The sequence below is a fragment of the Nothobranchius furzeri genome, unplaced genomic scaffold, assembly GCF_043380555.1.
Source record: "Nothobranchius furzeri strain GRZ-AD unplaced genomic scaffold, NfurGRZ-RIMD1 Scf104, whole genome shotgun sequence".
Classification (NCBI taxonomy): Eukaryota; Metazoa; Chordata; class Actinopteri; order Cyprinodontiformes; family Nothobranchiidae; genus Nothobranchius; species Nothobranchius furzeri.
Window position 1 is genome coordinate 16,180 of NW_027223120.1, and position 27,388 is coordinate 43,567.

The 27,388-nt window shown below is 44.7% G+C and overlaps 3 protein-coding genes across 3 annotated transcripts; 2 read left to right on the plus strand and 1 right to left on the minus strand.

Annotated features, from left to right (window-relative positions):
• Window positions 1-2,764: 2,764 nt before the first annotated feature.
• LOC129159791 (uncharacterized) lies at window positions 2,765-18,014 on the plus strand. Its single transcript, XM_054736991.2, has 6 exons — window positions 2,765-3,259; window positions 13,272-13,733; window positions 13,904-14,115; window positions 14,187-14,334; window positions 16,269-16,378; window positions 17,371-18,014. Exons 2-6 carry the CDS (start codon window positions 13,694-13,696, stop codon window positions 17,674-17,676), a joined length of 816 nt encoding a protein of 271 aa, XP_054592966.1. The 5' UTR covers window positions 2,765-3,259; window positions 13,272-13,693; the 3' UTR covers window positions 17,677-18,014.
• LOC129159790 (uncharacterized) lies at window positions 3,258-8,272 on the plus strand. Its single transcript, XM_070547894.1, has one exon. The coding sequence runs from the start codon at window positions 5,448-5,450 to the stop codon at window positions 6,408-6,410; it is 963 nt and encodes a 320-aa protein (XP_070403995.1). The 5' UTR covers window positions 3,258-5,447; the 3' UTR covers window positions 6,411-8,272.
• Window positions 18,015-24,244: 6,230 nt separating the features above from the next.
• LOC129159792 (uncharacterized) lies at window positions 24,245-26,775 on the minus strand. Its single transcript, XM_054736992.2, has 2 exons — window positions 26,328-26,775; window positions 24,245-25,003 (listed from the first exon to the last, which is right to left on the minus strand). Exons 1-2 carry the CDS (start codon window positions 26,377-26,379, stop codon window positions 24,477-24,479), a joined length of 579 nt encoding a protein of 192 aa, XP_054592967.1. The 5' UTR covers window positions 26,380-26,775; the 3' UTR covers window positions 24,245-24,476.
• Between the last annotated feature and the right edge of the window lie 613 nt (window positions 26,776-27,388).

Sequence of the window (27,388 nt, forward strand, 5' to 3'; positions counted from 1 at the left end):
TGAAGATCGACTTCAGGGCTGAGATGTTTGTTCTCTCAGCGCGGCGACTCGTTCCGATGCTCAAACAGTAAAAAAAAATGCAAATGACAACTTTAGTCGTCATTGGCAGTGAATGAATTAAAGCAATAAAGACTCAGATTATTAACATTCAACATAACTTTAAGATTCACCGCAGAACAAAAATACGATGCTTTTGACCGCGGCTAAAAAACGGATAAACATCGTAAAAGAACGAGAAGTAAACGAAAAGCATAAAAGTCAAAGGAGGCTCTAAATCTGTAAAACGTTTATAAAATACTAAAATGAATTTAATTAGAAATAATTTTTTAGTCTGACGGTTTCTTTTTTCCTGCTTCAAGACAGAATTTATGTTCCAACATTAAATGCTTTGTTGATGCAGGTTTTGCTTTACCGTCTCCGGTCGCCCAAAGCAAAAGGCTCTGGTAACGGAACTCTCAGTAATGAGACGGGGTTCGATTCCCTGCAGGGCCCTGCTGCTTATGCCGACTGAGACTAACGCTGTTTCACTACACTTTACCATCTACATAAAGATAAACTAGGTTCAGTTATTCATTTTAAGGAATTTTGTCATAAATCATCATAAAAATCTAAATTCTTCTAAACAGTGAAGAGCTGTTTGTCATACGTCACTAAAAAGATGTCTTACAGGGCAGCTCATGCCGCTAGTACGTCGTGATTAGCTGTATTTTAATCAACTTCATATTCAATAATTACAGAAAATTGTGTTTACAGTTGCAGCAAAACGTCTGAACCCTATGTCGGAGTCCTACACACATTTTAAAGCCATGATATGAAATTTTTATATTTTAAAATTTTCTTGAGCCAGTGTGTGCTAAAATGGCCGTTAACAGCAGTGGTATGAAGTTCCCAGCCTGGAGGGCCGGTATCAAGCACGTTTTAGTTTTAACTCCGTTTCGACACACCTGATTTCAACCAGCAGGCGATTAACTCCTTAGCATTCCAGCGTCCCGCCCGAGGGACAAAACTCCATTGCGCTGGAAATTTACGGGGTTAAGCTTCTGCAGAGCCTGAACTGCTGCACAGGTGATTAAACCACTGAATCAAGCATATTGGAGCAGAGAAACCACTAAAACCTGCTGGATAGCGGCCCTCCAGGACCGGAATCGAATACTCCTGTTTTAGAGGGTTAATGAACAGCCACCCAGCACACATCGCACCCCTTTGGCCAGAATGTTCTACTTTCAACTCCAGACTGGCATTTGGCTCTGTTGGGACTTAAGCAAATATTGAGCTGACATACCTGGAGCTGCAGTCTGCTTCCAGCACATCTCCTGCATGTTTTAAATCATGAACGCAGCTGATTTATAATATGTTTATTGCCAGACTTAAAGTCCATTTTAAAAGAAACATACAGATAAAAGAAAAAGATACAAGAAAAACACAAGAAAAGAAAGGATACCAATTAACATTGATACCAATAAAAGCCTATATAAAATCACAGGATATAACTGCAGTGGAGGTAAGGGACAACAAAACTAACTAGTTGAGATAAATCCACCCAAACATTTTAACCAGTGCATTCTCAGCCTAGACATATAACGAGATCAGCTCACAGTGGGATTTGAGAGTGCGACTATAATACTATTGGAAGACTCTTGCAGCCGTCTCATAAACTTGAACATTAAATTTCTTAGAAGTGCCTTAAATGTGCACACGCTCACAGAAACACACGTTTGACTAGCACTGCCTCCCCTGGGAATTTTGAGGAGGATTCTCGTTGCATCATTGTATGCCACTTGTAACCTGTGCAAGCTAGACTTTTTATAGAATGACCACAGATGTGCAGTATAGAGTGGTGTGCAGTATGCTTTAAATAATGCCACTTTAACAGGTTTGGAACAACAGCTGAATGTCCGTGCAATGGTGTTTGCTTGCACATATAGCTTGCAGCACTGCCTGTAAATATCATCATCATCGCTCATATTGGCTGTGATAAAGTGTCCAAGATATTTTATCTGTTCACAGACTGCAAGACTGTTGCTGGACAACTTAAACACAGGAAAATTAAACCTTTTATCCTGGGTGGTTCTGTAGGTTAGAACAACACTTTTGCTCGAGTTATATTTTAAATCATATTCCATTCCATACCCAGTACTAACATCTAGGAGCTGCTGCTGCTGATTTGTTCAATTTAGTGATGAATCACTCATGTAGACACTGAGGGTGGTTTCCCAGGAGCACTACTCAGCCTAAAACAGCTCTGTACAGCGTGGTTTGAGTCAGCCCATCTGAAAGCAGTTTTGTTCCCACGCCAGCTCCATGAAGCCCCTAGCCAATCAGCGGCCAGAATCACGATACCGGCCCAACTCAGCCTTGCCAGGTACCTCAATGGAGCAGGGACTAAAAATAGGGGAGAAAATACCAAAGCGTGCCCTTGGAAATCGTGGTCGGGCTGAACTGCATCGGTCCGAGTTGCCCTGAGTAGTGTTCCTGGAAAAGCACCTTAAGGCTGCAGAACCAGGCATATCAGCTCTACTAACTCCAACAGACCTGACCGGCAATCTGAAGTTGCAAGTGTGGTATTCTGGCCACAGAGTGTTGAGGGTCTGAGTGACATTTCATTCACCATGTAAAGGGTCATTTTGGCACATACTGGCTCAAGAAAATGAGTTCAAAATACAAAAAAGTTGTAAAGTATCACTTTAAGTTATCTTGGTGTCATGGTCTGGGGTGAGTCCTCCTCTCTCTGCTAAACCTTCTCTGAGCTTCTCCTGCAGGTGGGCGTGTCAAGGAGTGGACCAGCTGCAGCCCATCTGCTCATCAGTTGGCCAGGGACATATAAGCTGCTGGGAGACATCTTTATTCGCTGGATGATTAACTCAACTTCGGTATCTATGACTCCCGAGCCTGATTACTGAGTAATCCGAATAGATATCGTCCAAGTCGTACTTCTAGCCAGATTGCTGGTTCCTGTGTGTTTTTCCAAGCTTGCCTGATTTTTGTAAGCTGCCTCTTCTCCAGATTTCCACCACCACCTTTCACACCGTCCTGCAACCTACCGGACCAGTCCCGCTGTCTCCCAGCCGCTCCCTGGCTGTCCGCTCCATACTGACCTTACCTTACCGGATCCTGCTCCCTATTCCGTGCTCAGCTCCTCCAGTCCTCCAGCAACCTGGAAACCCAGTCTCCTGTGATCCAGCGTGTGTCTCTGTCTCCCACTCCTCACGGACTACCCCCCCAGAACAACTCTTCTCTGGTTTCCCCTGGATCACAAACTGTAAGTCTCGACCTGTACCTCATTTGTCCGGATCCTCAACATCCACTAACTCTTCCCCCGTCTCTAGATAACCCCCCGGAGCCCCAGCTGGATTTTCCTGCTGCGCTTTTAGTTCACGTTTTATAAACTTTCTTTTTTATACCATACTCAGACTCTGTGACTGATTCTGCATGTGGTGGGTCAGACACCTTCCCCCCTAACATGACACTTGGTTGGACAAGTTTTTGTTTATATTTATACATTGTTTTCATTTTGTTCTCAATTCTCTCAACTACTTAGCTTTAGTAGGAGGATGTTTTATCTCAACAAGCTTTATTCTGTAAGTGAATAAATATATGGGTGCATATAGGACACACCCAAAGTCTTTTCTGGATTTGAATCATTTGGATGTGATACACTGATTTAACTATAACGCTGTTGGCAGACAAAGCAGAAATGTGATCAGTAATTCTCAGTTTTTACTGTGATAAAAGCTGAGCCAATCAGGGGATGGGTGGGCGTGTCTAGCAGCAACTTTAACGAGCCCCCAATGAAACGACTCATTCTGAAAGGTACTGAAAATGTCAAAGAGCTGGTGAGATTGCATTTTCCTGTTTTGTATAGACCACAAAATTGTTCTAACTTTAAAAATATAGTCGCAGCACGTCCCCTTTAACATGTGCTTTTGTAGCAGGAAGTCCTTTACATTTCTCCAATCAGCCCCAAGACAAAATGCACATTGCCGTACATGAAGCATTAAAAAGGCAAAGCGAGGTTTAATTTATACATTTATTCTAATCACAACTGTACAGGAATGTATCGTCACAGCAGAAACGCAACCTAAACCTGACCGTGGAACAACAGCCGTCACAACACATCCAGAACTCCAACAGAAATGTACAGGCTCAGATCATTTCAACTCAACATTTAGATTCCTCTTGATTATCATCATAGTTGTTATTATTCACATAGAACTATCTGTCTTTCAAATAGATCTTTGTTTTAAAGAGCATAAAAATACAAGTGGACTTTTCACTAGGATGAAAACTGGTGGCTGATCCACCGCCTTGGCTTATATGAAGGGAAAACACTGAAAACTGGGGGCGTCGGGAGGAGTGAAGCCAACTTATTACAGCTTATCAGATTTTTCTGTTATTTTATGTATTTATATTAGCTCATACAAGGCTTTGCAGTAGTTACAGAAGGTTGCAGACATTTGGGGGTTAACTTTTAGGGTTAAATCACTCGGACATCACTGACACAAAGGGGCGTTGACAAAGAAATCATGAAGCTGTTAAACAACAGGAATAGATAAATACGAAGGCACGGAGATTTGCAGAATAAGCACCAAATTTAGAAATAATGGTGATAAAAGAGGAAGACGAGAAGGAGGTTAAGTTGATTAAAGGCAATTTTACTAAGCAAACACTAGAGGGCGCTTTAGGAGCGCCTGTTTTAATGTTGATTGGATGGGCTATATAAAGCCTTGAAATGTGAAGAAATATATTTTTGAAATCACTGTTGTGCCCAGTAGAGGTTTTAGGCACGGGCAGACAGGGCAGTTGCCCGGGGCGGCATTTTTTCATGACACAAAAGGGGCGCACAAGCGCTGAGTAAAAAATAAAAAAAGAAATCTGCGCCGCACCGAGGTGTTCTATTATCTGTCATATCACAGTGTCTGGATTGGAAACGGCAAGTTGGCGCCCCCTGCAGCTGCAGGCGCTCCTGCTGACTGAGAATGTTCACGTGTACCGTGCGTGTATGAAGAAGAGGAAGGGGAGGGGTGCGGCGGGGGAATTCACCTCTGGGTCTTTCCCAAATGAAATGAGCAGGTAGAGGCTGAATCAACTGTAACATGGCTATAGTCAATCACATCTTGATGTTCTTCTATTTAACGCACATTTCATTCATAATATCATAAACACAGGCCTATCATTCTTTCAGGTTTTTCTGAATTGTGTGAAATGACCAAATAAAAAAGGAAAAACAATGATTTTGTGGTCACATAAAGTGATAAAGATAAAGGTATGTACGCTCTCATGATGCATGTTTTCAATTTTTTAAACCAGTTAACTGGGGTTTTAACAGTTAAATTCGGTCAACTATTTGCTAACAGAGCTAATAGGGCTGAAATATTGAAACGAATATTCAAATGGTTTGAAAAAATTCCTTGAATCGTTTTTTACTGATTCAAACTAGGATTTGTTAAATGCTTGCTGTGGCCTGTGGCCTGCCTGAACAACAACAAACACATGTTGATCATGTTCACATAATAATAAATAAAACAACTCTACAAGCAAACAAAGCTACTTCTGTCTCTGCTTCTCCGTCTCCTATCTCTTCCTCTCTGTGTCAGATTTTTAGTTACTCCTCTGCCTCCTTTAGCGATAATGGTACGTGTAATAAATGTAGCATTTTTGTAGCTTTGGAGGCGAGGGTGTCGGAATTGGAGTCCCGGCTCTGCGCTGTTGAAAAGCCCGTAAACAGCCGTAGCTACTTAGCTAGCGCGGGGCTAACTAGCTCAGAACCATCCCGTAGCGACCCTCCAGCAGAACCCAAGCAGCCGGGACCTCAGGCCGGCTGGGTGACGGTACGCAGGAAGCATAGAACTCAGCCTGTGGGCCACCACCAACCCGTCCACGTTTCTAATAGATTTTCCCCGCTCAGTGACGCACCCACTGACAAGCCGACTCTGATCATTGGCAGCTCCATAGTCAGAAACGTGGCATTAGAGACTCCAGCAACCATAGTTAAATGTTTACCTGGGGCCAGAGCGGGCGACATTAAATCTTATCTGAAACTGCTGACTAAGGATATGCGTAAATACAGTAAGATTGTTATCCACGCTGGCGGTAACGACACCCGGTTACGCCAATCGGAGGTCAGTAAAATTAATGTTGCTTCGGTGTGCAAGTTTGCCAAAACAATGTCGGACTTCGTAATTTTCTCTGGCCCCTTGCCTGATCGGACCAGTGACGTCATGTTTAGCCGCACGCTGTCCTTCAACTGCTGGCTGTCTAGGTGGTGTCCTGAAAACAACGTGGGCTACATTGATAATTGGAAAACTTTTTGGGGAAAACCTGGTCTGATGCGGGGAGACGGCATCCATCCCTCTTTCGATGGAGCAGCTCTTCTTTCTAGGAACATGGCCAGTTTTATTAGTCCTCCATGACTACCCAGGGTCCAGACCAGGAAGCAGAGTCGTAGTTTAACCCACCCCTCTGCAGCTTCTGTACTGTTACCCACCCACTACCCCATAGAGACAGTGTCCTGCCCACGGCCAAAATCACACAGATTGAATATCAGGCTTAATAAAGCAAATCATGGAAATCTCATAAATATTAGAACAAATTCAACCGAGCAGAAAACTAGAAAAATTAAATGTGGGTTGTTGAACATTAGATCCATTTTTTCTAAGACTTTGTTAGTTAATGACTTGATTTGTGATAATCAGATCTCTTTGCTCTCTCTCACAGAATCCTGGCTGCAGCAAGAGGACTATGTTAGCTTAAACGAGTTGACTCCTTCAAATTATTTAAATCATCATATTGCTCGAAGTACAGGGCGAGGAGGAGGGGTAGCAACCAGTTTTCATTCGGACTTATTAATCAGTCCCTTACCAATTAATAGCTACAGTTCGTTCGAACATCTTATTCTTAGTTTTCCTAATCCAGATTGCAAAACTGTAAAACCACTCTTGTTTGTAGTTTTATATCGTCCACCAGGCCCTTACTCTGAGTTTTTGGATCAGATCTCTGATTTTTTATCTGATTTGGTGCTACATACTGATAAGGTCATTGTAGTGGGGTGTAACAGACGCTGTCTATTTTGGTGGCCACAAGGTGGCCTCATCGCTACATCTTGCTCTCCTGGCTCTAACGGAGCCAGGTGCAGCTCATTTCAATCAGTGCGCTCCCTGTTAAAAGGCAGCTCCTTCTGACATTCGAGGAGGGAAGCTTAGAAGAGGCCTGGTGTTAGAGCGAGTGTTCCTCTTTTTCCTTCCTAGAAAACCTGACGTTAAAGTCTCGTTTGATACCTATGTGGTTAGATTATCCTTCCTCGAAATATCAAGCTTGGTTGTGTTTCACTAGCATACTCGTAAAAGAGTTCAGCTCACCCTTTTGGTGGAGTTTTTGGTGTTCCTCCAAATTCCTTCCTTTTACCCGGTTTAGTCCCGGCGCTTTGTGTTTAATTGTTTATTGTTATTTACCCACGTGTTGGATGATCTCTTTGTTTATTAATCTTAGTGTTGTTTGCCCAGTGTAACCGGGTCACCTTAGTTCCCGGAAGTAATTCTGGTTGTACGTGTCATGCCGCTGACACAGGAGAGGCCAGGTGTGTAGTTAGAGGGCTGCTATAATTAGGGCAGCTGGGGTCTAGCCGCAAAAGTCGAAAGCCTCGCTTTGGGTGCAGACGTGGGTGTAGCTAAGTGGTGAGTGATCTGGCTTTGCTTTAGTTTAAAGGGTTTTTTCCTTAATCGGTTTCTCTTTATGAAATGTGAGCAGGACTGAGGGGTGAACAACCGGGAATTTACATTGGCAAGCGGTCGGCCGATGAGGTACTGGTTTACAACATTCATAGCATTTTTTGTGCTTCGTTAGAATAGGACTAACAATGCGTGTTTTGTTCACAGATCTTAGCCTGCTACTGTTTTTCCAGTTCTTTTTATTAAACCTTTTCCAGCTCTTTTATTAAACCCTTTTTCCGGTTCTATTTTATCAATAGTCGTCTTCTCTAGAGGGGAAAGGAAGGAACACTTTTATGAGACTGGTGGTTAACATTGAGGACAGTGCTGTCTCTGGGAGGGTGTCACGACGTGCTGCGGAGTGGAGCGGAGATAAGGCGAGGATCCAGACCGGGGAGGAAGCAGGCAGACAGTTAGAAAAAAACTTCACAGGTTTATTAGGACGCACGCTGACAATGAAACAATGACTCCACACAGGACACAAAACAGACAGGGTTTAAATACAGGAGGACCGGGAGCTAAGGTGATTGGGAAACAAGAGGCAGGTGGGGGTAATTAACGAGACAGAGCTGAACTAAACAGGGAGACAGGACAGGGTGTGACAGTACCCCCCCCCCCCCCCCCCCCGCCTCTCAAAGGGCGGATCCCAGACACCCACAGGAACAAGGAGCAGGGCGGGAGGAGGGGGACCCGGAGGGAGGGCCCAGACGAACCGAGGGACCGATGGAGAGGCGGCAGGGAACAGCAGAGTCCGGGGGCCTGCGGCAAATGAGGAGGCGACGGGCGCTTGGAGGCCGGCGCCTGCGGCAGAAGAGGAGGCGACGGGCCCATGGAGGCCGGTGCCTGCGGCAGATGAGGAGGCGACGGGCCCCTGGAGGCCGGCGCCTGCGGCAGAAGAGGAGGCGATGGGCCCTTGGAGGCTGCCGCCTGCGGCAGAAGAGGAGGCGATGGGCCCTTGGAGGCCGGCGCCAGCGGCAGAGGAGGAGACGAGGACGGACCCTTGAGGGTCTGCGTCCATGATAGAGGAGCTCTGCAGGCTGGGCCGGTGACAAAGTCTCTGCAGGCTGGGCCGGTGACAAAGTCTCTGCAGGCTGGGCCGGAGCGGCCCTCAAAACCACCATCGGAACCGGAAACCGTGGAGACGCCCGGCTGGACGGAGTGTCGACCTCTTGAGTGCAGAGAGCATCCCCAGATGAGGCGACTTCAGACGAGGCGACATCGTCAGACAAGGCGACTTCAGACGAGGAGACGTCGTCAGACGAGCCGACTTCAGACGAGGCGACGTCATCAGACGAGCCGACTTCAGAGACGGCGACGTCATCAGACGAGCCGACTTCAGAGGCGACGACGTCATCAGACGAGCCGACTTCAGAAGAGGAGGCGATGTCATCAGAGGAGGAGGCCACGTCATCAGACGGGCCGACTTCTTCGGAGGAGGCCACATCAGACGAGCCGACTTCAGAGGCGACGTCATCAGACGAGCCGACTTCAGAGGCGACGTCATCAGACGAGCCGACTTCAGAGGAGGAGGCAACGTCATCAGACGAGCCGACTTCAGAGGAGGAGGCGACATCATCAGAGGAGCCGACTTCAGAGGAGGAGGCGACGTCATCAGAGGAGGAGGCCACGTCATCAGACGAGCCGACTTCAGAGGAGGAGGCGACGTCATCAGAGGAGGAGGCCACGTCATCAGACGAGCCGACTTCAGAGGCGACGTCATCAAACGAGCCGACTTCAGAGGAGGAGGCAACGTCATCAGACGAGCCGACTTCAGAGGAGGAGGCGACGTCATCAGACGAGCCGACTTCAGAGGAGGAGGCGACGTCATCAGAGGAGGAGGCCACGTCATCAGACGAGCCGACTTCAGAGGAGGAGGCGACGTCATCAGAGGAGGAGGCCACGTCATCAGAGGAGGAGGCCACGTCATCAGACAGGCCGACTTCGGAGGACACGCCTTCGGACACGTCGACTTCAGAGGAGGCGCCTTCGGACACGTCGACTTCAGAACAGGCGCCTTCGGACACGTCGACTTCAGAACAGGAACGGGCGTCGACTTCAGAACAGGAACGGGCGTCGACTTCCCTTGACTTCTTGTCCGAGGGCGTCGGCTTCGGGTCCGGGGGCGTCGACTTCTGGTCCTTCGGTTTTCGGACGGTCGACCTCTGGACCGGAACCGGAACCGTCTACTTCGGGCCCGGAGGAGTCAGCTTCTGGTCCCTCGACTTCTGAACCGCCGAGTTTTGGTCCGGATCCGGTACCGTCTGCTTTTGGGTCGGTAGCAGGGCCGCTGCTAGGAGAGCTTGGAGCGATGAGGAGAGGCGGGAGGTCAGCTTGTCCAACTCTAGCTCCCTGAGGCTGAGCGCCCAACGGAGCTGGGCCAGCTCAGTCCGCTGACCAGCGAGATCTGCTGGGTGAATCCCGCGCTCGCTCCTCTGGCCCAGAGACGAGGAGGATAGAGCATCCAGGTGAGACTCCTGGCGGCTGAGGAGCTCGCGGAACCGGTCGAGCTCCGCCCGTTGTTCTATCAGCCGGGCTGCGATTGCTGCTCCTTCCTCTGCAACCGACGGAGGCTCCGGTTCGGCAGGAGACGGGACTGGTGGTCTGGCCGGGGGCGTGTCCGAACTGCCACGCCGTGCACGGCCAGCGGCGGGCTCGAAGCTCCGTCCAGAAGCGCAGGGCTGCGGTGGCTTCCGGCGTCTCTCCCCACGCCGTGGACCGACTCCGGGGGTACAGATCGCCAGCCTTGTGCCCCCATAGCTGGAGCGATCTGGCAGCGGCTCCCAGTCCAAACATGCCTCCGGTTCCGGGAGGACAGGGAGGAACGCCGCGGCCGAAGGTCGGCGATGCCAGCGGCGGCAGCGAGGCGGAGCTGGGCCTGGAGACGGAGAAGCCGGCTGGTGGGTCGGGGTAAGCCACTGGAGCAGATTCTCCCAAGGCAGAATCTCCTGGCTGGATCCATCAACGGGTTCGGGTGGAGTCATTCTGTCACGACGTACTGCGGAGTGGAGCGGAGATAAGGCGAGGATCCAGACCGGGGAGGAAGCAGGCAGGCAGACAGGTAGAATTAACTTCACAGGTTTATTAGGACGCACGCTGACAATGAAACAATGACTCCACACAGGACACAAAACAGACAGGTATGGCGTCAGAGGCGTGCCACAACACGTGCACGCGGATTGGGTCCACATCGCGCGTGTGAACGGGACTCGCGAGTGAAAATATACATAGCGAGAGGTCATTTGTGCACTGAGAGGGAGCAAACTGTGTCTGTGAGCAAACAAGGATGTGCACAAGTGACAAACCTGCGTGCGCGCGTTGCCAACGAGCACACGGCAGAGGAAAACGTGCGCGCGCGGCAGCCTCTCTGCGCGCTCGGCAGCCTCTCTGCGTGCTCGGTTTCTGACTCTGCTCGCTCGGCTCTAAGGGGTTTTGGCACTCTGGAGGCATGGCCTGTGGCAGATCTTCTCTGTCCTCTGATTGGTTAGTTTACCCCGCACTTTACCCTCTACCTATCTATATAAAGAAATCTGATATTCAGTAGTTGTTGTCATAGCTCAGCTGGTAGAGCTGGTCACTCTCCCCCCAGAGGATCCAGGTTCGAGTATGGGCAAGGCAAATAGAGTAGATGTTGTGTAATTTTTTCCTAATTCCTGTGATATTATTTTACAGTTGTGACCGTTCAACTGTCATTAAACGTCCGAATGTTTGCTGGGCAGTGTTTTAAAAAGTGCACATAAGCTAGATGATTTTAACCATATAAAATTAATATTTTTTGTGATACTGGAAAAATACATACTGAAATAAAACTACTGATTGAAAACTTTATGACTGTGGTTGTATAATATATGACTCACTAATACACTGCAAAGGCCCTTAGAGTGGGGCTTCCAGAGAGAAAGAGAGAGAATTTGTATTCTGTCAAAGTAGTAATATTACTTCAGCCACTCTTGAGAGGAGACTCCAGGTAAAAATAGACTTGTGGGTGTAGGTATGTTCAAGTTTAAAAAGTTCTTGCCTCATTAATGTATTGTTTATTTTTTTCAGCATTTAATTGACAAATTATCCTTTCAAATAATTAATTGATGAGTTACATAATTGTCCATTTAGAATTGTTGAATGGACTGAGTCAAGTTTGGTGCACTTTATATATTTCAAAACATGTTTTTTTATTTATTTTAATGATTCATATAAATAATTTAAATGTTAATTTAATGAAATATTTCTATTTTTTCATTACCTCACCCTTGTTTTGACAAAAACGGGACCTTGCTGGATAATATCATGGAGAAACTATTCACAGTACTTGGCTCAGTGAGGATCTGTATACCAAAGGAGGAGATACTCAGAAATCTGTCTCCAGATTGTTACAACCCAGACTGGAAGTGGTGGGCTGTAATAAGAAAGGAGACCAAACAGAGGAGTGGGGGGTTCAACAACTGATTTATTTAACCAAAGTAAGGATTTACTAAAGCAAGTTAGTGAACAGAAAATGGCCATCTCAAGGTTTTACTCGGATGTCCCTCAGCAGGGTGCAGCACTGTTGAAGGTCATCTGAATGAAAGCTTGATATGCAGCTTCTTTATTAAAGTGTGTAAATATACAGTGTGGTTGCCGTACATATGTTGAGGTTCTCAGACATCAGGCGTCTTTGCCCAGGCCTTCACTAGTGGGCTATTTTAAAAGTTGGTAAGGAGAAAAACCACAGCATATAGCTGATTGTTTACAAATGCAAGGAGGGGAATAACAATCAAAAAGCTTGTGTTCTTGGACCAGATGAATGGAGTGCTCCACATGCACTCTCAGACATGTTATGGCTTCTGTTTCTATAACTTCACATGCAGACATTTGAGTTTTGCCAGAAAGGAAAGGACTAACCTGGGAATCTGGTGTGTTGAAAATGCTACAACTAGAGATGGTCATCATGGTAGACAGGGGTTTCTTCATTGATGACATTGTGCCCTGCAAAGTGTACAGGCCAGCTTTCCTTTCTGGCAAACCTCAAATGTCTGCATGTGAAGTTATAGAAACAGAAGCCATAACATGTCTGAGAGTGCATGTGGAGCGCTCCATTCATCTAGAACAGCTGAAAAAGAAAAAGAGATATTATGGGTGGTGTGTGTCAGCCTTCAGAAAGATGCTGATCAACTAGCTGAACAGGCAGAAAACAAACCGAGCACGCTCATGGCTCAAATGATAACAAAATCTAAAACTCTAAGGAAGAGATACAGGGACAAATGCAATGAACTGACAGATGTTGAGTCAGAGCTGGAATCAAAAACTAGTGAGCTAAGGCACATGCATTAATCCTGTTGTGTGTGAAAAAAATGCTGTAGCATGTTCAATAACATGTAACTTTCCATGCAACTATGTATTTGCTATGTTCCAGGCATACATTTTTTTGTTGTTTATCTCAGGGTACATTATAATACATTGAATTCTCAGAGGATTTTTTTATGTACATATATATCCGTGGATTCTCATGTGTGTTTGTTTATGGCATTAAAAAGGTTAAAAATGGCATTAAAATGGCATTAAAAAGCATTAAATTTGTTTTGCTGATTTCTGCAGAAACCCTGGATAAAGAAAGTCACTCATCCTGCCGGAAAGATTACACACGAGTGTAAGGTGTATGGAGCTTTCAGTGAACTATTTTCAGTTGGTGAAAAAAAAATCATGAATGAAAGAATTTGGAAAATCAACAGTTCATAATTGTTTTTAAGAATAAAAACAACAGTTTTTTTTTCAGTCATTCTTGTGAAATTGATATTACTAATATTATTTGAAACACATGATCAAAATACAGTTCAACCCCAATAAAAAACATAAGAGATGTTTGATGCTTTTGGTGCTAAACTTTGGATCCATGACAGGTGGTCACTAGACTTTTAAAACCAGTCTAGAGCAGTTTCCGTTTTTATCTGCATGGCACAGCATGATGGTTGTTTCTGTCCTCCAGGTAAAGGCTAAGTTGAAAGGAACACAAGGAAATCATGGATGGATTGGATGATTTTACAGTATCGATTCTAAATGGTATGTCAACCTTGTGTTTCAAAATATATTCATCTGTGTAAACTGCTGAGTAACTGGATTGTTTATGCTCACAGTTGTTTAATTTAACTATGTTCTGTAATCCTTATTCACATAGATTCTGAGATTGGAGATTCTCCTATGTTTTTTAAATGTTTGTTATGTTTTTTTAGCTGACAAGGATAGTCGAGTAACGCAGGCCAGGCATTACAAGACTCTGCAGGCAATGTATAAGAAGCCAAAGCCCAACCAAGACGCTGTCCGGCAAATCCTTGACCTTGAGTTTCAATCAAGACGAGCCTTCATTGACAGTGATGTTCTGAAAGAAGAGGAAAGAGCCGGAAAGATTCTCGAGGCATACCCATGTTTCAAGGAGCTTCACAATGTAAGTGGCTTATTTTTTATTGTTTCTTCCCCATAAAGCAAGCATATACTTTTTTGTTTCTTTCACTATAGGTGATGGACGAGCTGAGGCGCATCCTGGATAAAGGCAACTGCACATTCCTGACAGAATTAAAGAAGCGATGGGATGACTTCTGCTCCACGGTTCAGTTTTACGGTGTTTGGAAGAAGGTGTTGAAGCCACCCATGAACCTGGATGAAGGTTAGTCATTGTGCTGTCATCCACACACCATGTAACTGTTGCTACAGATATAAGTATGATTATCGTTATGTATATTGTTAACACTGATGAAACTGGAATAATTGTACCATATTGGTTAGAATGTCAGATGACCCCTCTTTAATAAAGTATATAGTTAAATATTTCTTAAGCTGAGGAGACCAAACTTTCTCAGAGAAAAAGATGATAGCTGGGGTGCAATGTCACATCCACTCCTGCCGGAACCAACCGGACTCCACCTCCCATCAGGCCAGGAGTCGAACCTACTGCTCCCGTCAGAAGCCAAATTTCCCGCTCCTCTCGGAAGCACACACCTGGAGCAGCTGGCTTTTTCCTGCCTCCCGCTCCAACTCCAGCCGTGGGGTAATTCACCGTCTGTGACAGCATGACTGAGCCCTGTCACGGATGGTGACTTACCCCACGGCTGGAGTCGATGGAGCGGGAGGCAGGAAGAAGCTGGCTGCTCCAGGTGTGGGTGGAGTGTGCTCCAGAGAGGAGCAGGAGATTCGGCTCCGGATCGGAGCAAGGAGTTTAGAGTCTGTTAAGGTAAAAGAGGCTCTAGTCTTGAGCTTGAAGAACCCTCGATGACTGACGGCGTCTGGAAGAATGCTTCCGGCTTTTATGAGTGGCGTAGGGAACGTTGGCGAGTGCCGGAGGCACGAGGCCTGATAGGAGGTGGAGTCCGGTTGGTTCTGCTGGGAGTGGATCCGGCAAGAGTGGATGTGACAGTGCACTGTGTGTCCTTGAACATTGATAAGTTCGAGGGGCAACAAGGACAAGAAGCTTGACCTTTCTGTACATTACATCAACTACATTTAAAATTAAACACAACAAACCATAAAAATAGTCTACAGTGTTTAAATTTATTTATAATTTTATTTATATTGCTCTTTGTGACTGCTAGGATTCTGGGGCCTCATTCACCAAAACTTTGTAGAAATATTCCTAAATTCGTTCCTATGAAAGAAATTTAGATTGTTCGTACAAACAGTCAAAATCCTGATTTATGAAACATGCGGTGGCCTCTCGTACGCACGTTCCTCTATACTCGTCTGATTAAAAATCACACATGCATACCCAGGTGCTCATGTCTGTTCAGTCATTTATATACAGAAACACCCTCAATTAACCATATTTGGTCACGCTACGTCCTCAGCACATTAAGGGATTCCTGTGTTCTACCCAGAAAAAAGAAAACTTGCGAGATCGAGACACTGGCTGCCAAAGTGCAAAAGAACCAAGCTAGTTGCAGAGGTTATAAACACAGTCGGGACAGATGAGAGGTTCCTGTCGGGAATAAATTAAAAATAGAATTGAATACATCGTAGAGTAACGAGTTGTTATTTACATTTAAGAAGTCGATCTGCCTGGTGTTTGTTTTATTTGGAAATGTCTGAGAGTGCAGCCTCTTCTGAGCTGTCATTCAGTCTGGTTACCTTGAAGCGTGTGATTGGGGAGCAGAGGAGGTTCTGGAGGGTTCTAGTTGTAAAATAGAATATGGACTGGATTCGGATTTGTGCGGTTCATCTGTCGCTCCACAATGGATCCCAAATCACAGCATAGCTCCAGATGGATCTCCTGCCAGTGCATTCAAGGACACGAGAGCATGCTCAAATCCTTAATAATAACATAGAAACAATCTTTTATTTAATTCAGGCAGTAAGCAAGTGCCGACTGGCTTGAGATCCAGTCAGCTGCGGAGTCGATGCTCTTGTGATTGACTCTTGAATGTCTAGACCTATAATATAAGATGAACAATTTTTGTCAAATGAGTGTACAAAATAATGCTTTCTGGTATTTAGAAAAATACAGGACTGTTAATGGTGGCACGGGATTATTTGTGAACTCAAGATGAAGCTGTCAATCAGATTTAGGCAGAGTAATGTTGAACTAAAAGTTGATTTACTGTGTTCCAGTGAAACACAACATAGCCCTGTTCAGGGCACTCCCCATGCTCTTCCCATCACCAGCTGTACCCCCCAAGAAGCTGGGACATGCCAGTGAGGCATTAATTCATGTCCTTCAGGTTAGTTTTCTCATTGAATGTCTGCAAGTGGTTTTATTTTGTACATGCAGGGTTTTTCCTGACTCAAATTGAGGCAGAGGTGGTACCATCCTGACCATGCCCCACCACATATTCTGTGCATTCAACTGCCTCAATTTTTCAAAAGCCAAATATGTTATCGTTAAGTGTTTGAATCTAAGCTTCTGTGGATTAATTGAATATTTCATTTGACAACGTTTCAAGTGAAACAAAACTGGTTTGCTGCTAAAAAATATGAAATAAAACATCAAAATGATCAGGCTGAAATAGACTCTTATTATGAAAGGCTCAATAATATGCATTAGATTAGTGTTTATTTCCTTTTTACCATCTGATATTTATAGTTAAAATATTTTTATATATTTGACCCACATTTCAGTAACGTTTTAGGTTTGTATTAATAACACTCATCTTAGTCTAAATGACACATAAATATATGCAGTAAAATATAATGTATTTCATTAACATGCATTTGTATTGGAAATGGTAACAACATTTAATTTCTGCTGCTAACAATGCAATGATGGCATGTCTATTATGTACGGGTTGGCAATAATACAGTTTAAATTATGTTCACTACAACGGCTTGCTGTACTTCCTGCTCCTGTGTGTGGAGCAGACTTGTAACAGTAATGTGACTCGTATCTGCAGCGGTTCTGATCCGTAGTGCTGCAGGATGCAGAATAAACAGGATGGTGGGGACTTTTCATCTCTCTCTCTCTCTCTCTCTCTCTCTCTCTCTCTCTCTCTCTCTCTCTCTCTCTCTCTCTCTCTCTCTCTCTCTCTCTCTCTCTCTCTCTCTCTCTCATAATGTAATGTAATTAAAATTAGTATTAGACAGAGTCTCAAAGTAATTAAAATTAAATGGTCAGTCATGTGGGGACAGCAATTGTGTCTCAAGTAGTTGGACTGCACCAGTAACATTTCAGATTCTCTGTTCTACCATGAAGAAATAATTTGTCCTTTTTCTTTAGCCAACAGAAGATCCAGCCATGTACCTCCAGAAGAGATCCCTCTTGGGCCCGGTTTTGCTGTTTGATGGGTCATCCTGTCTTGTGGCACTGGAAACCACTCCCATCACCACATTTGCAAAAGAAGACCTCGGTCAAGGTTTGCTGTATCTAATGGCATACTGCTACACCCTGCATCTCACTTATCCAAAGTGTGTGGCAACCCTTCTGTCTGTCATTCAGACTGAAGTTTTAAAGGACAATATCCATGAGCAAGACACCACAGGCTCATACAAAAAAGCCATGGCAGAGTGGAAAAGTTTTTGTTAGAAGTAGCACTGTCCAAGCTAGACTGTCATGTTTGTTCAGAAAAGTTCTTACCCAACATTTAGAGGTTGTGATGTAGACATTTACAACTACATTCTTAATTTTTTTTTTGTTAGATTCTTCCTGACACTGTATACGTAACCTAAAAAAAAATCTGTGTCTAAAATGTTCATCTTAAAACAAAGTTTTAGTATATGAAATGTTGAGGTTCTTCATGTGTTAGAGGAATACAAAACAATACGCTTAAAATTAAGATTTGTTAAGAAAGTCGTTGATCTGTGCGATGTTTGGAAAAATTTTTGACATTTGAAAAGAAATATCAAATAAAGGTGTTTTTTACACCCTGTGCCTAATTTTTTTTATTATAAATTCTTTGTCTTGATTTAAAACAAAACCTATTAATGATTCTTGATTGCAGAAGATTAATCTTGTACAGTTGCTTGTTCCAAGATTGTTCATCTCAACATGAGAGGGATAAAAAACTGAAAAAAGCACCAACAGGCTAGTTTTGAGTTAATTTTATTTAATTTTGCACTTGAAATTAGTGTTTCACTACTTGTATTAAGAAATCTGTCACTTGTCTAAAGTGTAGATATTTTTTCTTATTTCAAGAAGTCTTACCAAGTGCAATTATCTTGCTGCACTGGCAGATTATTTCACTTAATTTAAGGTCATTTAGACTAAATTCAACTATTTTTTAGCTTATTTTAAGATGGCTAATTTTTGCAGTGTAAACCTTCAACTTGCGTTTTGGATCCAATCCCAACCAAATTATTTAAAGAAGCATTTCCTTTGGTTACTGCCCCCATTCTACATATAATAAATCTATCCTTAGTAAATGGATATGTACCACAAGATTTTAAGGTTGCTGTAATCAAACCTTCACTTAAGAAGCCTTCTCTGGATCCAGATGACCCAATGAATTATAGATCAATATCTAACCTTCCATTTTTATCCATAGTCCTGGAAAAAATAGTGGCCATCCAAGTATGTGAGCATTTAAACACTAATGCTCTTTTTGAGGAATTTCAGTCTGGTTTTAGAGAGTATCACAGCACTGAAACTGCGTTAGTGAGAGTTACAAATGATATTCTCATGGCCTCGGATAAGAATCTTGTGTCTGTTCTAGTCTTGTTAGATCTCAGTGCTACCTTTGACACAGTTGATCACAATGTTCTTTTAGAAAGACTTGAACATGTTGTAGGGATCAAAGGAACAGCGCTAGGCTGGTTTAAATCCTACCTGTCTGACAGATTTCATTTTGTAAATGTACATGACAAACCGTCTTCATACTCCAGGGTTACTTGTGGAGTACCACAGGGTTCAGTGCTTGGACAAATTCTTTTTACTATATATATGCTCCCAATTGGTAAAATCATTAGACAGCATGGGATAAACGTCCACTGTTATGCTGACGATACTCAGTTATATTTATCCATTAACCCTGATGAACCTAATCGGTTGGGTAGATTACAGGCTTGTCTTGAGGACATAAAAAATTGGATGACTCTAAACTTTTTGCTTTTAAATCAAGACAAGACGGAAGTTCTCATCTTTGGACCATAAATCCAGAAAAGGAAATTGCTTAGCCAATCACCTGACCTGAATGGCATTACATTAATCTCCGAGAACAAAGTAAGGAACCTTGGTGTTATCTTTGACCATGACATTCAAATCCCAGGTTAAACAGGTTTGTAGGATTTCCTTTTTCCATGCACCTTCGGAATTTTGCTAAGATTAGAAGCATCCTTTCCAGGAGTGATGCTGAAAAACTAGTTCATGCATTTATTACATCAAGACTGGATTACTGTAATTCATTACTCTCAGGAAGTCCACAGAATGTAGTTAAAAGTCTTCAGCTTGTCCAAAATGCTGCAGCTAGAGTTCTGATGAGAATTAAAAAGAGAGATTATATCTCTCCTGTCTTAGCTTCCCTACATTGGCTACCTGTTAAATTCAGAATAGATTTTAAGATCATCCTTCTCACATAAAAAGCTCTTAATAATAAAGCTCCATCATACATCAGTGATCTGATTGTTCCATACGTTCCTAACCGAGCATTTCGCTCTCAGACTGCAGGTCTACTGGTGGTTCCCAGAATATCTAAAATTAGGATGGGAGGCAGATCTTTTAGTTATCAGGCTCCTCTCCTGTGGAACCAGCTCCCAGCCTTAGTCCATGAGGCAGACACTTTGTCTACTTTTAAGAATAGGCTTAAAACATTTTTATTTGATAGGGCCTATGGTTAAAATCTGATGTTAGCCTAAATCTGGACAAGTGGGGGAGTAGAGGGAGGTGGAGTGTACAGTCGGTAAAGACAGCTCTCCCTTGTCCTGACTCCAACATGCCTCCATCTAAATAGGATAGATTATTGTAAGGTTATGAAGTTCATTATTTTCAACTCCATACAGCTGCCCCCTGTGCACAATAACACCATGTAGAAAAACCAAGGTCGGGTGTTCCTCAGACTGTTTACATTCCAGGAGAAGAGCCCGAAGGAGAAGAAGAAACTTTACTTAATCAAAGTACTTTATTTGTGATTAAAATTATTAAGCAAAACAGTTGTTGATCAACAATAATCAAGTGAATTATCTGTGAAATAAATATGTCATGAATTATGTTTAATGAAACAGGACTACGGCACAGACATACTGATCCTCATCTCCATAGAAACGCATGACACATTGTTCCAACCAATCAGAGCTTTCGGCTGCCGCAGGAGAATCTGGTGTTGACTTAAAGTGTCCAATCCACTTTACTACAACTTATCAACAATTCAGAGATATAAAACAAGGCAACGCCATTTTTAAGTCAGTTCCATTTTGACTTCAGTTCTAGCCACCGTCATCCTAAAGAAAAGCACAGCCTGGCCAGATGTGTTTTCTTCTTTAAACTAAGAACTGTGAAGCGGGAGATTTTCGTCGTTTTAACAACCAGACGACGTCCTTTCAAAATAAGAGCACCTGCTGACGCCGCCGAACGGTACCGGGGTCGACCCTCCAGACGGGCTTTGAAACGTTGTGATCGCTGCACCGACAGCTCCAGCGTACATCCGAGGTCTCCAGACCTGGCATTTCCTGATCTACCTGAGAGACCCCCACTGGGTACGTACACGGCAAAATAGCGGCTCATGTCATCACTTTATAAGCCTCGTGATATCTAGTCATAACAAAGACGACCAGATTCATTGACGTCAGCCTAGAGAGTCTGAACCAGACACACCCACACACACACACATGCACCAACACAACATCCGAATCCATTTTCATCCATCACAGAGTTAGTCCTGGTAGATTGTTTAGAATTTATAATTCAGAAATTAAAGATTCTCAAACGATCCCATCTCTCTCTCTTTTCTTGTCTCAAAGTCAATACAGAGTGTTTAATTAAACTCCCTGATGATAAAAACAGCCTATTCTTCTGTTTATAAAAAGTGAACTACTTACAGTGTATTAAAATACAACTTTAGATAGTTACATCACTTCAATTCCGTTACATTATCATGAGTTATCTCTGTACTTATGCTGCTATAGGCTTAAGCCTGATTTATGCTTCTCCGTCTGCGTCAGTGCGGAGACACGCAACGCCATTATCTGTCCTTGCGTAGGGCTTCGGCAGGCACGCAAGTACGTACGGAGTCGAGCCCACTTTTTTAAACATCCGTCGAACGAGACGGATTACGCAAGCTTGTGATTGGTCAGGACGCAGCTGTTGTTTACAGCGCCGCCATTGCAAAGAGAGCCGAGTTTAACTAGCGGCAGACATGGAGAAGCTTGAAGAATACCTCGCGAAAAAACTAAAAATATGAACGTTTAAATCCCGTGACTGGAGGAGTGAAAAGATGCGCAGCAAGCTTTTTATTTGTGGACGGAAATGACAGGAAACGTGGGTTTAGAGGTGGGGAGCGCATGAAGAGGTGGGAGAATGAGAGACAAATATGTCCGTGTTAAAAGTCTCATATACCCCAAAACACAATATAAACACACGATCTTGGACCGATACATGACAGGATACCACAGAACAGCGCTGCACCCTCTGTTGTCCTGCCCGGCAATTGCTTTGCAACACTCTCCAGGAGACGGAGAAGCACGAGAGCAAAACGCTTCCGTCAATCCGTGCGTATCTGTCCCTTGCGGAGCTGACGGAGAAGCATAAACCAGGCTTTAGACTGCTGGAAGATACACTGACCACTTTTCACATTCTACTGCTTTCTTCCACAAACTGCTCTTTAACTGTATTATTTTCTGCAATTTCAGCTGTTAACTTTATTTTCTCTCTGTTTTTCTCCCCAGAAGAAGCTACAACAATGTTCTGCTGAGCTGTGGTGGCCTCATGGAGGGGGCTATTGTCTAGCACACTGCTGCTAACCACTTAAACTTTCTCCCTCTCCTGATAATAACTTTTTGCTTTCCTTGACAGTGTATGTGCTACTACTAGTTTATCTGTTTAATTATAGATCCACTAGGATAAATATAATAAAGTTTATCTCTCACCAAATAGAATATTTACTAAGAAATCACAATATAACTATAGACACATTACTGTGTGTGTGTGTGTGTGTGTGTGTGTGTGTGTGTGTGTGTGTGTGTGTGTGCGTGTGTGTGTGTGTGTGTGTGTGTGTGTGTGTGTGTGTGTGTGTTCGATCCCCAGTGAGTCGTGGAGGATGGCTGCTTATACTGAGCCACGATTCTCTGGAGGTTTCTTCCTGTTAAAAGGGAGTTTTCCTCTCCACTGTCGCTTTATGCTTGCTTAGTATGAGGATTGCTGTAAAGTCATTGACACTAGTCAGTGACTTGATGCAATTTGCTGGGTTCCTTATATAGGAAACATTTTTTCTGATTGGCTCAATGAACTGACCTGAATTGGAATGTTTATTATGTGAAATGCCTTGAGACGACTCTTGTCGTGATTTGGCGCTATATAAATAAACTTGAATTGAATAGAAGAAAACTCCCCAGTCACCACTAACTATCCTGTTTATTTATTGCAGATGGCTGCACTGGTTATTTTTACATGATTTGTTCTGTAAAAGTTGGCATTTTTGGTAGTCTACAGTTTTTTTTTTGTCAGTTTAAATTACAATTACAGAGGTAATTCTAAAATATTATGGATCATGATAAAGATCTATTGGAGAGAGAGGGGGGGGGGGGGGGGTTCAAAGGGGGCCTCGCCCGGGGAGTAATTCCATGTAGAACCGCCACTGGTTGTACCTCACGTGTGTTGGTCTCTTATTATTATCATCAAGCATAAAACCTTCATGTGTAGAGATGAACACCGGCGATCTGATTTATGTGCAAGTGTCTTAAGAATTCATAGCTGGTCTGATCCTTAGCGTAACTACGTACTGTACGAGCAGGAGGACACTGACATGAGCAAAAAGCAGGGACTACGCACACGCTCGAAACAACAACACCAACAATAACAGCAAGAGCACCAACAACAACGTGAGAAGAGACGACACGCGGGTCAGGAAGTCCAGCGAACCACTGGCATCCACTCGTACAGAGGAGAAACGGAGGCTACGACGCATCTGGAAAAATGAATCCTTTTGATATTTTAGAGGAGAGACGGACGCAAAGAGAGCGGTCTGTGTTTCAGTGTGCTTTTAAAAATCCTCATCAGAGCGTGTCGTGTTTGTTCATCTCTCCGTCTACTTGCCTTTGAGACAATTAGTGTGCTTAGCTTCTTAAGACTGCACCCGAAAGTTTGTCTAAGCCAGCCTTTTTTGTGTAGAGATGAATTATTGTGCTTCTCGGTCCACGCAGCAGTCTGAGGCTGGGTGGAGGTAACGCACTGGGCTGCAGAGGTCAGAGGTTGTGTGGGAGCAGCTTCCTCGCATCAGGAGAAGGAGCCAGAGCTACTGCACCAGATAAAGAGGACTCCCTCTTCAAGGATACTCAGGAAGCACTTAACATGGGAGGGCCAGACGCTCAAACACGAGCTCCCCAAAGCGCCAGCATTTAGTCTTGGGAGCGCCGTCTTCTCACACACCTACATGTCATGAGGGATGGGTCAGGGGGAGGGGGGCTGGAGATCAGTCGAGCATTGCATCCAGTTGGTCTGCCAAGTCGTCAAACATGCTGCCGATGTCATCCAGGATAGAGACGGTTCCTTTTTGGCTGGAAAATTTTGAAAAAGAAAAATGGAATAATTAGCTTTTATTGAGGCTTCGATAAACATGCTGACAGAATCAATGAGTCAAGTGTGGAGGTGAGTTCCTCCACTGATGGAAAGCAGCTTTAAGATTCAGTTTATGGGTGACATTCACTATTTTCACACACACACACACACACACACACACCTGACAAACTCAGAAACATACAATACAGTCGACTAATTGTAAAGATCAACAAAAAGTAATGATAAATCCCAAAATAATAATATAAATCATGATTTTTGTTTATTGTTTATACTTAAAAAAACTCATGTTTTACAATTGTTTTCATTTTATAGGAGAATGACGTTTTACAAAGACCAGTGAAGTACATGAGAAATCATGTTTTTATTAGGTGTCATGGCTGCCATGGAGCTTCATAAAGAAAGTAAAAATTGATTAGACTATCTGGACAATGACTGTTTTCTTCATTTGAGTTTTTTAGTTTTAGGTAATGTAAAGGGGGAAATCTGGAAGTAAAGATGATTTTCTAGATTTTTGCCCCTCATCCAGACCTAATTTCTGAAATTTCATATTAGACTTGTTTATTTCAGAAAACAAAAAGATAATGTGATGTGTTTTATTTACCCGGACATCCTATGTAGAGGATTCTATTTGATTCTACTCTCTAGCATGACTTCATACTCACTCATTTAGCTTGTCCTCCTCCTTTATTTTGTGCTCTACAGCCTGCAGAGCTGCAGCCAAGGAGGCGCTGGTCTCCTCCAAACGATTCTGAATCTCTCCCTCTTTCTCCCCTTCCTCCACGTGACCCACCATCTCCTCCTTCGCTCCATCCCTCCTTAAAGGCTTCCTCGGGTTCTGCCTCCTTCTCTCTCCTCCCCTCCTCCTCTTCCTCCTCCACCTCCCTTCCTCCCAGGAGGTCAATAGTGAGGCCAGCGATGGAGGAGCGAGGAGGTTTGACGGGGTGAGGCGACGGAGTGGAGGGACTCTGAGCTGGAGACGGGGAAGTAGGAGGGAGTCCCGGAGACAGACAGGGGCCGGAGGGGGTGTCAAGAGCTGGAAGAGGGGCTACAGAGGAAGGCTTAGGGGCCGAGGTGGGACTGGCTGCAGCCGGGCTCATGGTAACTGGAGACGCTACAGCTTTGCCGGGTTTGGGAGCTGTCGGAGGCCCGCGAGGCTTCGGTGATACTGGAGGAGGAACGCGCTTTGGCTCTAGACAGAGAAAATGGCAGAAAATATTTTGAATTGAATTAAAACAAAACCAACTGGGTTATAGGTAGGGCCAGATTAACACTTTGTTGTACCCTGGGCAACAATATTAAAGGGCCCCATCATCACGACCCAAGGATCACCATAATATGGTCACATACAGAATATTTTACTGTAATATGCAGTAAATATACTCAATACTTGAATGCCTGACATCACGTAACCCGCTCAGGGTATGTTTATGTTTATGCTTATTTACTTAGCAGATGCTTTTATCCAAAGCGACTTACAATTTATAACCTATAGGGCATGTTGTGATCTGTGGGAGAAACCGGAGTACCCGGAGGAAACCCACGCATGCATGGGGAGAACACGCAACTCCACGCAGAAAGGCCACAGCCGAGTTTCGAACCTGCGACCTCCGTGCTGCAAGGCAACAGTGCTAACAACTGCGCCACCATGCAGCCCAACCTTTGACCCACCTCGTGTGGATTGACCAATGAGGAGAGGTTCTTAACTTGAGGCCCTCTCTTCATTGGTCAGTCTGCATGAGATTGACTCTCAACCGCTCTCAACTGACGTTCAAAGTCGTAGGCAGCGAAGCGTCTCTGTGCAGTGCAAAAGCTCGGGTGGACAGTTTGTTTATTATAGGGTGACCATATTTCCATTTCCAAAGAAGAGGACAGGGGATCTGTGCCTATGACGTCACACTATGGCAACGCCACACAAACCATGTTGGGACCCATTTTTTGTAAGAACTAAATTAATATCAGATTCTGCCAATAAAAGGGCTCTAAAACAATTCATGTGTAAATATTTAGCATATTTATTACAAAATGTCATTTTCTGCTTTAGTGCTGCAAAAAGGTTTTATTAATAAGAAATTATTATACCTTTTGTTTTACTACAGCATCGGTAAGCTTCCTGTGCACAGATTATTAAGGATGCTTGTTTCAGCTGTGAGATTAGACGATAGGATCAATGAAAAAATAAGTTGTCACACACTCCATGGAAACTTTCAGAGAATCCACAAATAGTGGCTTTCAAATGGTTTTGTTACTTTTTGCAAGTTTAGAAAAGCAGCAGATGAGACATCATGTCTGATAATTTAGTTCTATTTCGTCTAGTCTTAGCCCTTAAGCGAGCTGCTATTGGAAGGGTGATCTCAGCATCAGCCAATCATGAAGAGCTTAAATGTACGCCCACCACGTGGGCATCCCTTGTGGGTTATATAAGTGGAACGACCCCACTGTTCGCCTCCGTTTTCTCTTCACGCCAAGCTTAAGAGCTTCCTTTAAGAGCAATTATACAAGAAAAATCTACTCACCGACCATGTCCAGCGACGCCAGGATCTGCCCGGCCTGCCAGACGGGCTCCATCTCCAGCTGCGACCTGCACGCCAAGTGTAAGGTCTGTCTCGGGGCTCACCACGCTGGCCTGGCCTTGACCCCCAGGCCTCGTGCCCGTTTTGTACCGCTCTGCCCGTGGCTGAAAAGGTCCGCCGGGTCGAGTACTTCACCCCCACCACCGACGAGGAAATTCCGGTGGCTGGCATGTACTCGCTGGACAAAGAGTTACAGTTCTTCAACGTCAGCCAGGAGCCGGCTGGCTCCTACCGACTGGACGATGTCATCGACAGCAAGGAGTACGACGAAGCTGGCTGCCATAGCCCTTTTTCCCTCCGGTACAACACGGAGGTCGACCGCAAGGCTGGCTGCCATAGCTCTTCTTCCCTCCTGTACAACACGGAGGTCGACCGCGAGGCTGGCTGCCATAGCTCTTCTTCCCTCCTGTACAACACGGAGGTCGACCACGAGGCTGGCTGCCATAGCTCTTCTTCCCTCCTGTACAACACGGAGGTCGACCGTGAGGCTGGCTGCCATAGCCCTTCTTCCTTCCTGTACAACACGGAGGTCGACGAGCCTTGTGAGGAGTACGACGAGGCTGGCTGCCGCAGCCATTATTCCCTCCTGTACAACAAGGAGGTCGACGAGCCTCGTGAGGAGCACGACGAGCTTGGCTGCCGTAGCCCCTTTTCCCTCCTGTACAACACGGAGGTCGACAAGCCTCGCTCAGCAGGTCCTTCTGCCCCAGTGTCTTCTCGCTCCTCCCTGCCAGCAGTTAGAGCACTGCTCCAGGAGCTGCCCACCATCATCTCCGCGGCTGCGGCCCGCAAGGGGCTAGCCGTTCCAGAACCGGCTCCGCCTGAGGCAGATGAATTGACGGGAATTTTTGGGGCGACGCAGACGCACTGTCCAGACCCCGTCTGGCCACGCTTCCCCGCTGCCATGAGCTGCTGGTCCGCCGCCTTCTCCGAGCCTGCCGGGTTCAAGGCGCCAATTTCCACATATGTGCCCATTACCAAGGTCGAGGGCTTCTCCGACCTGG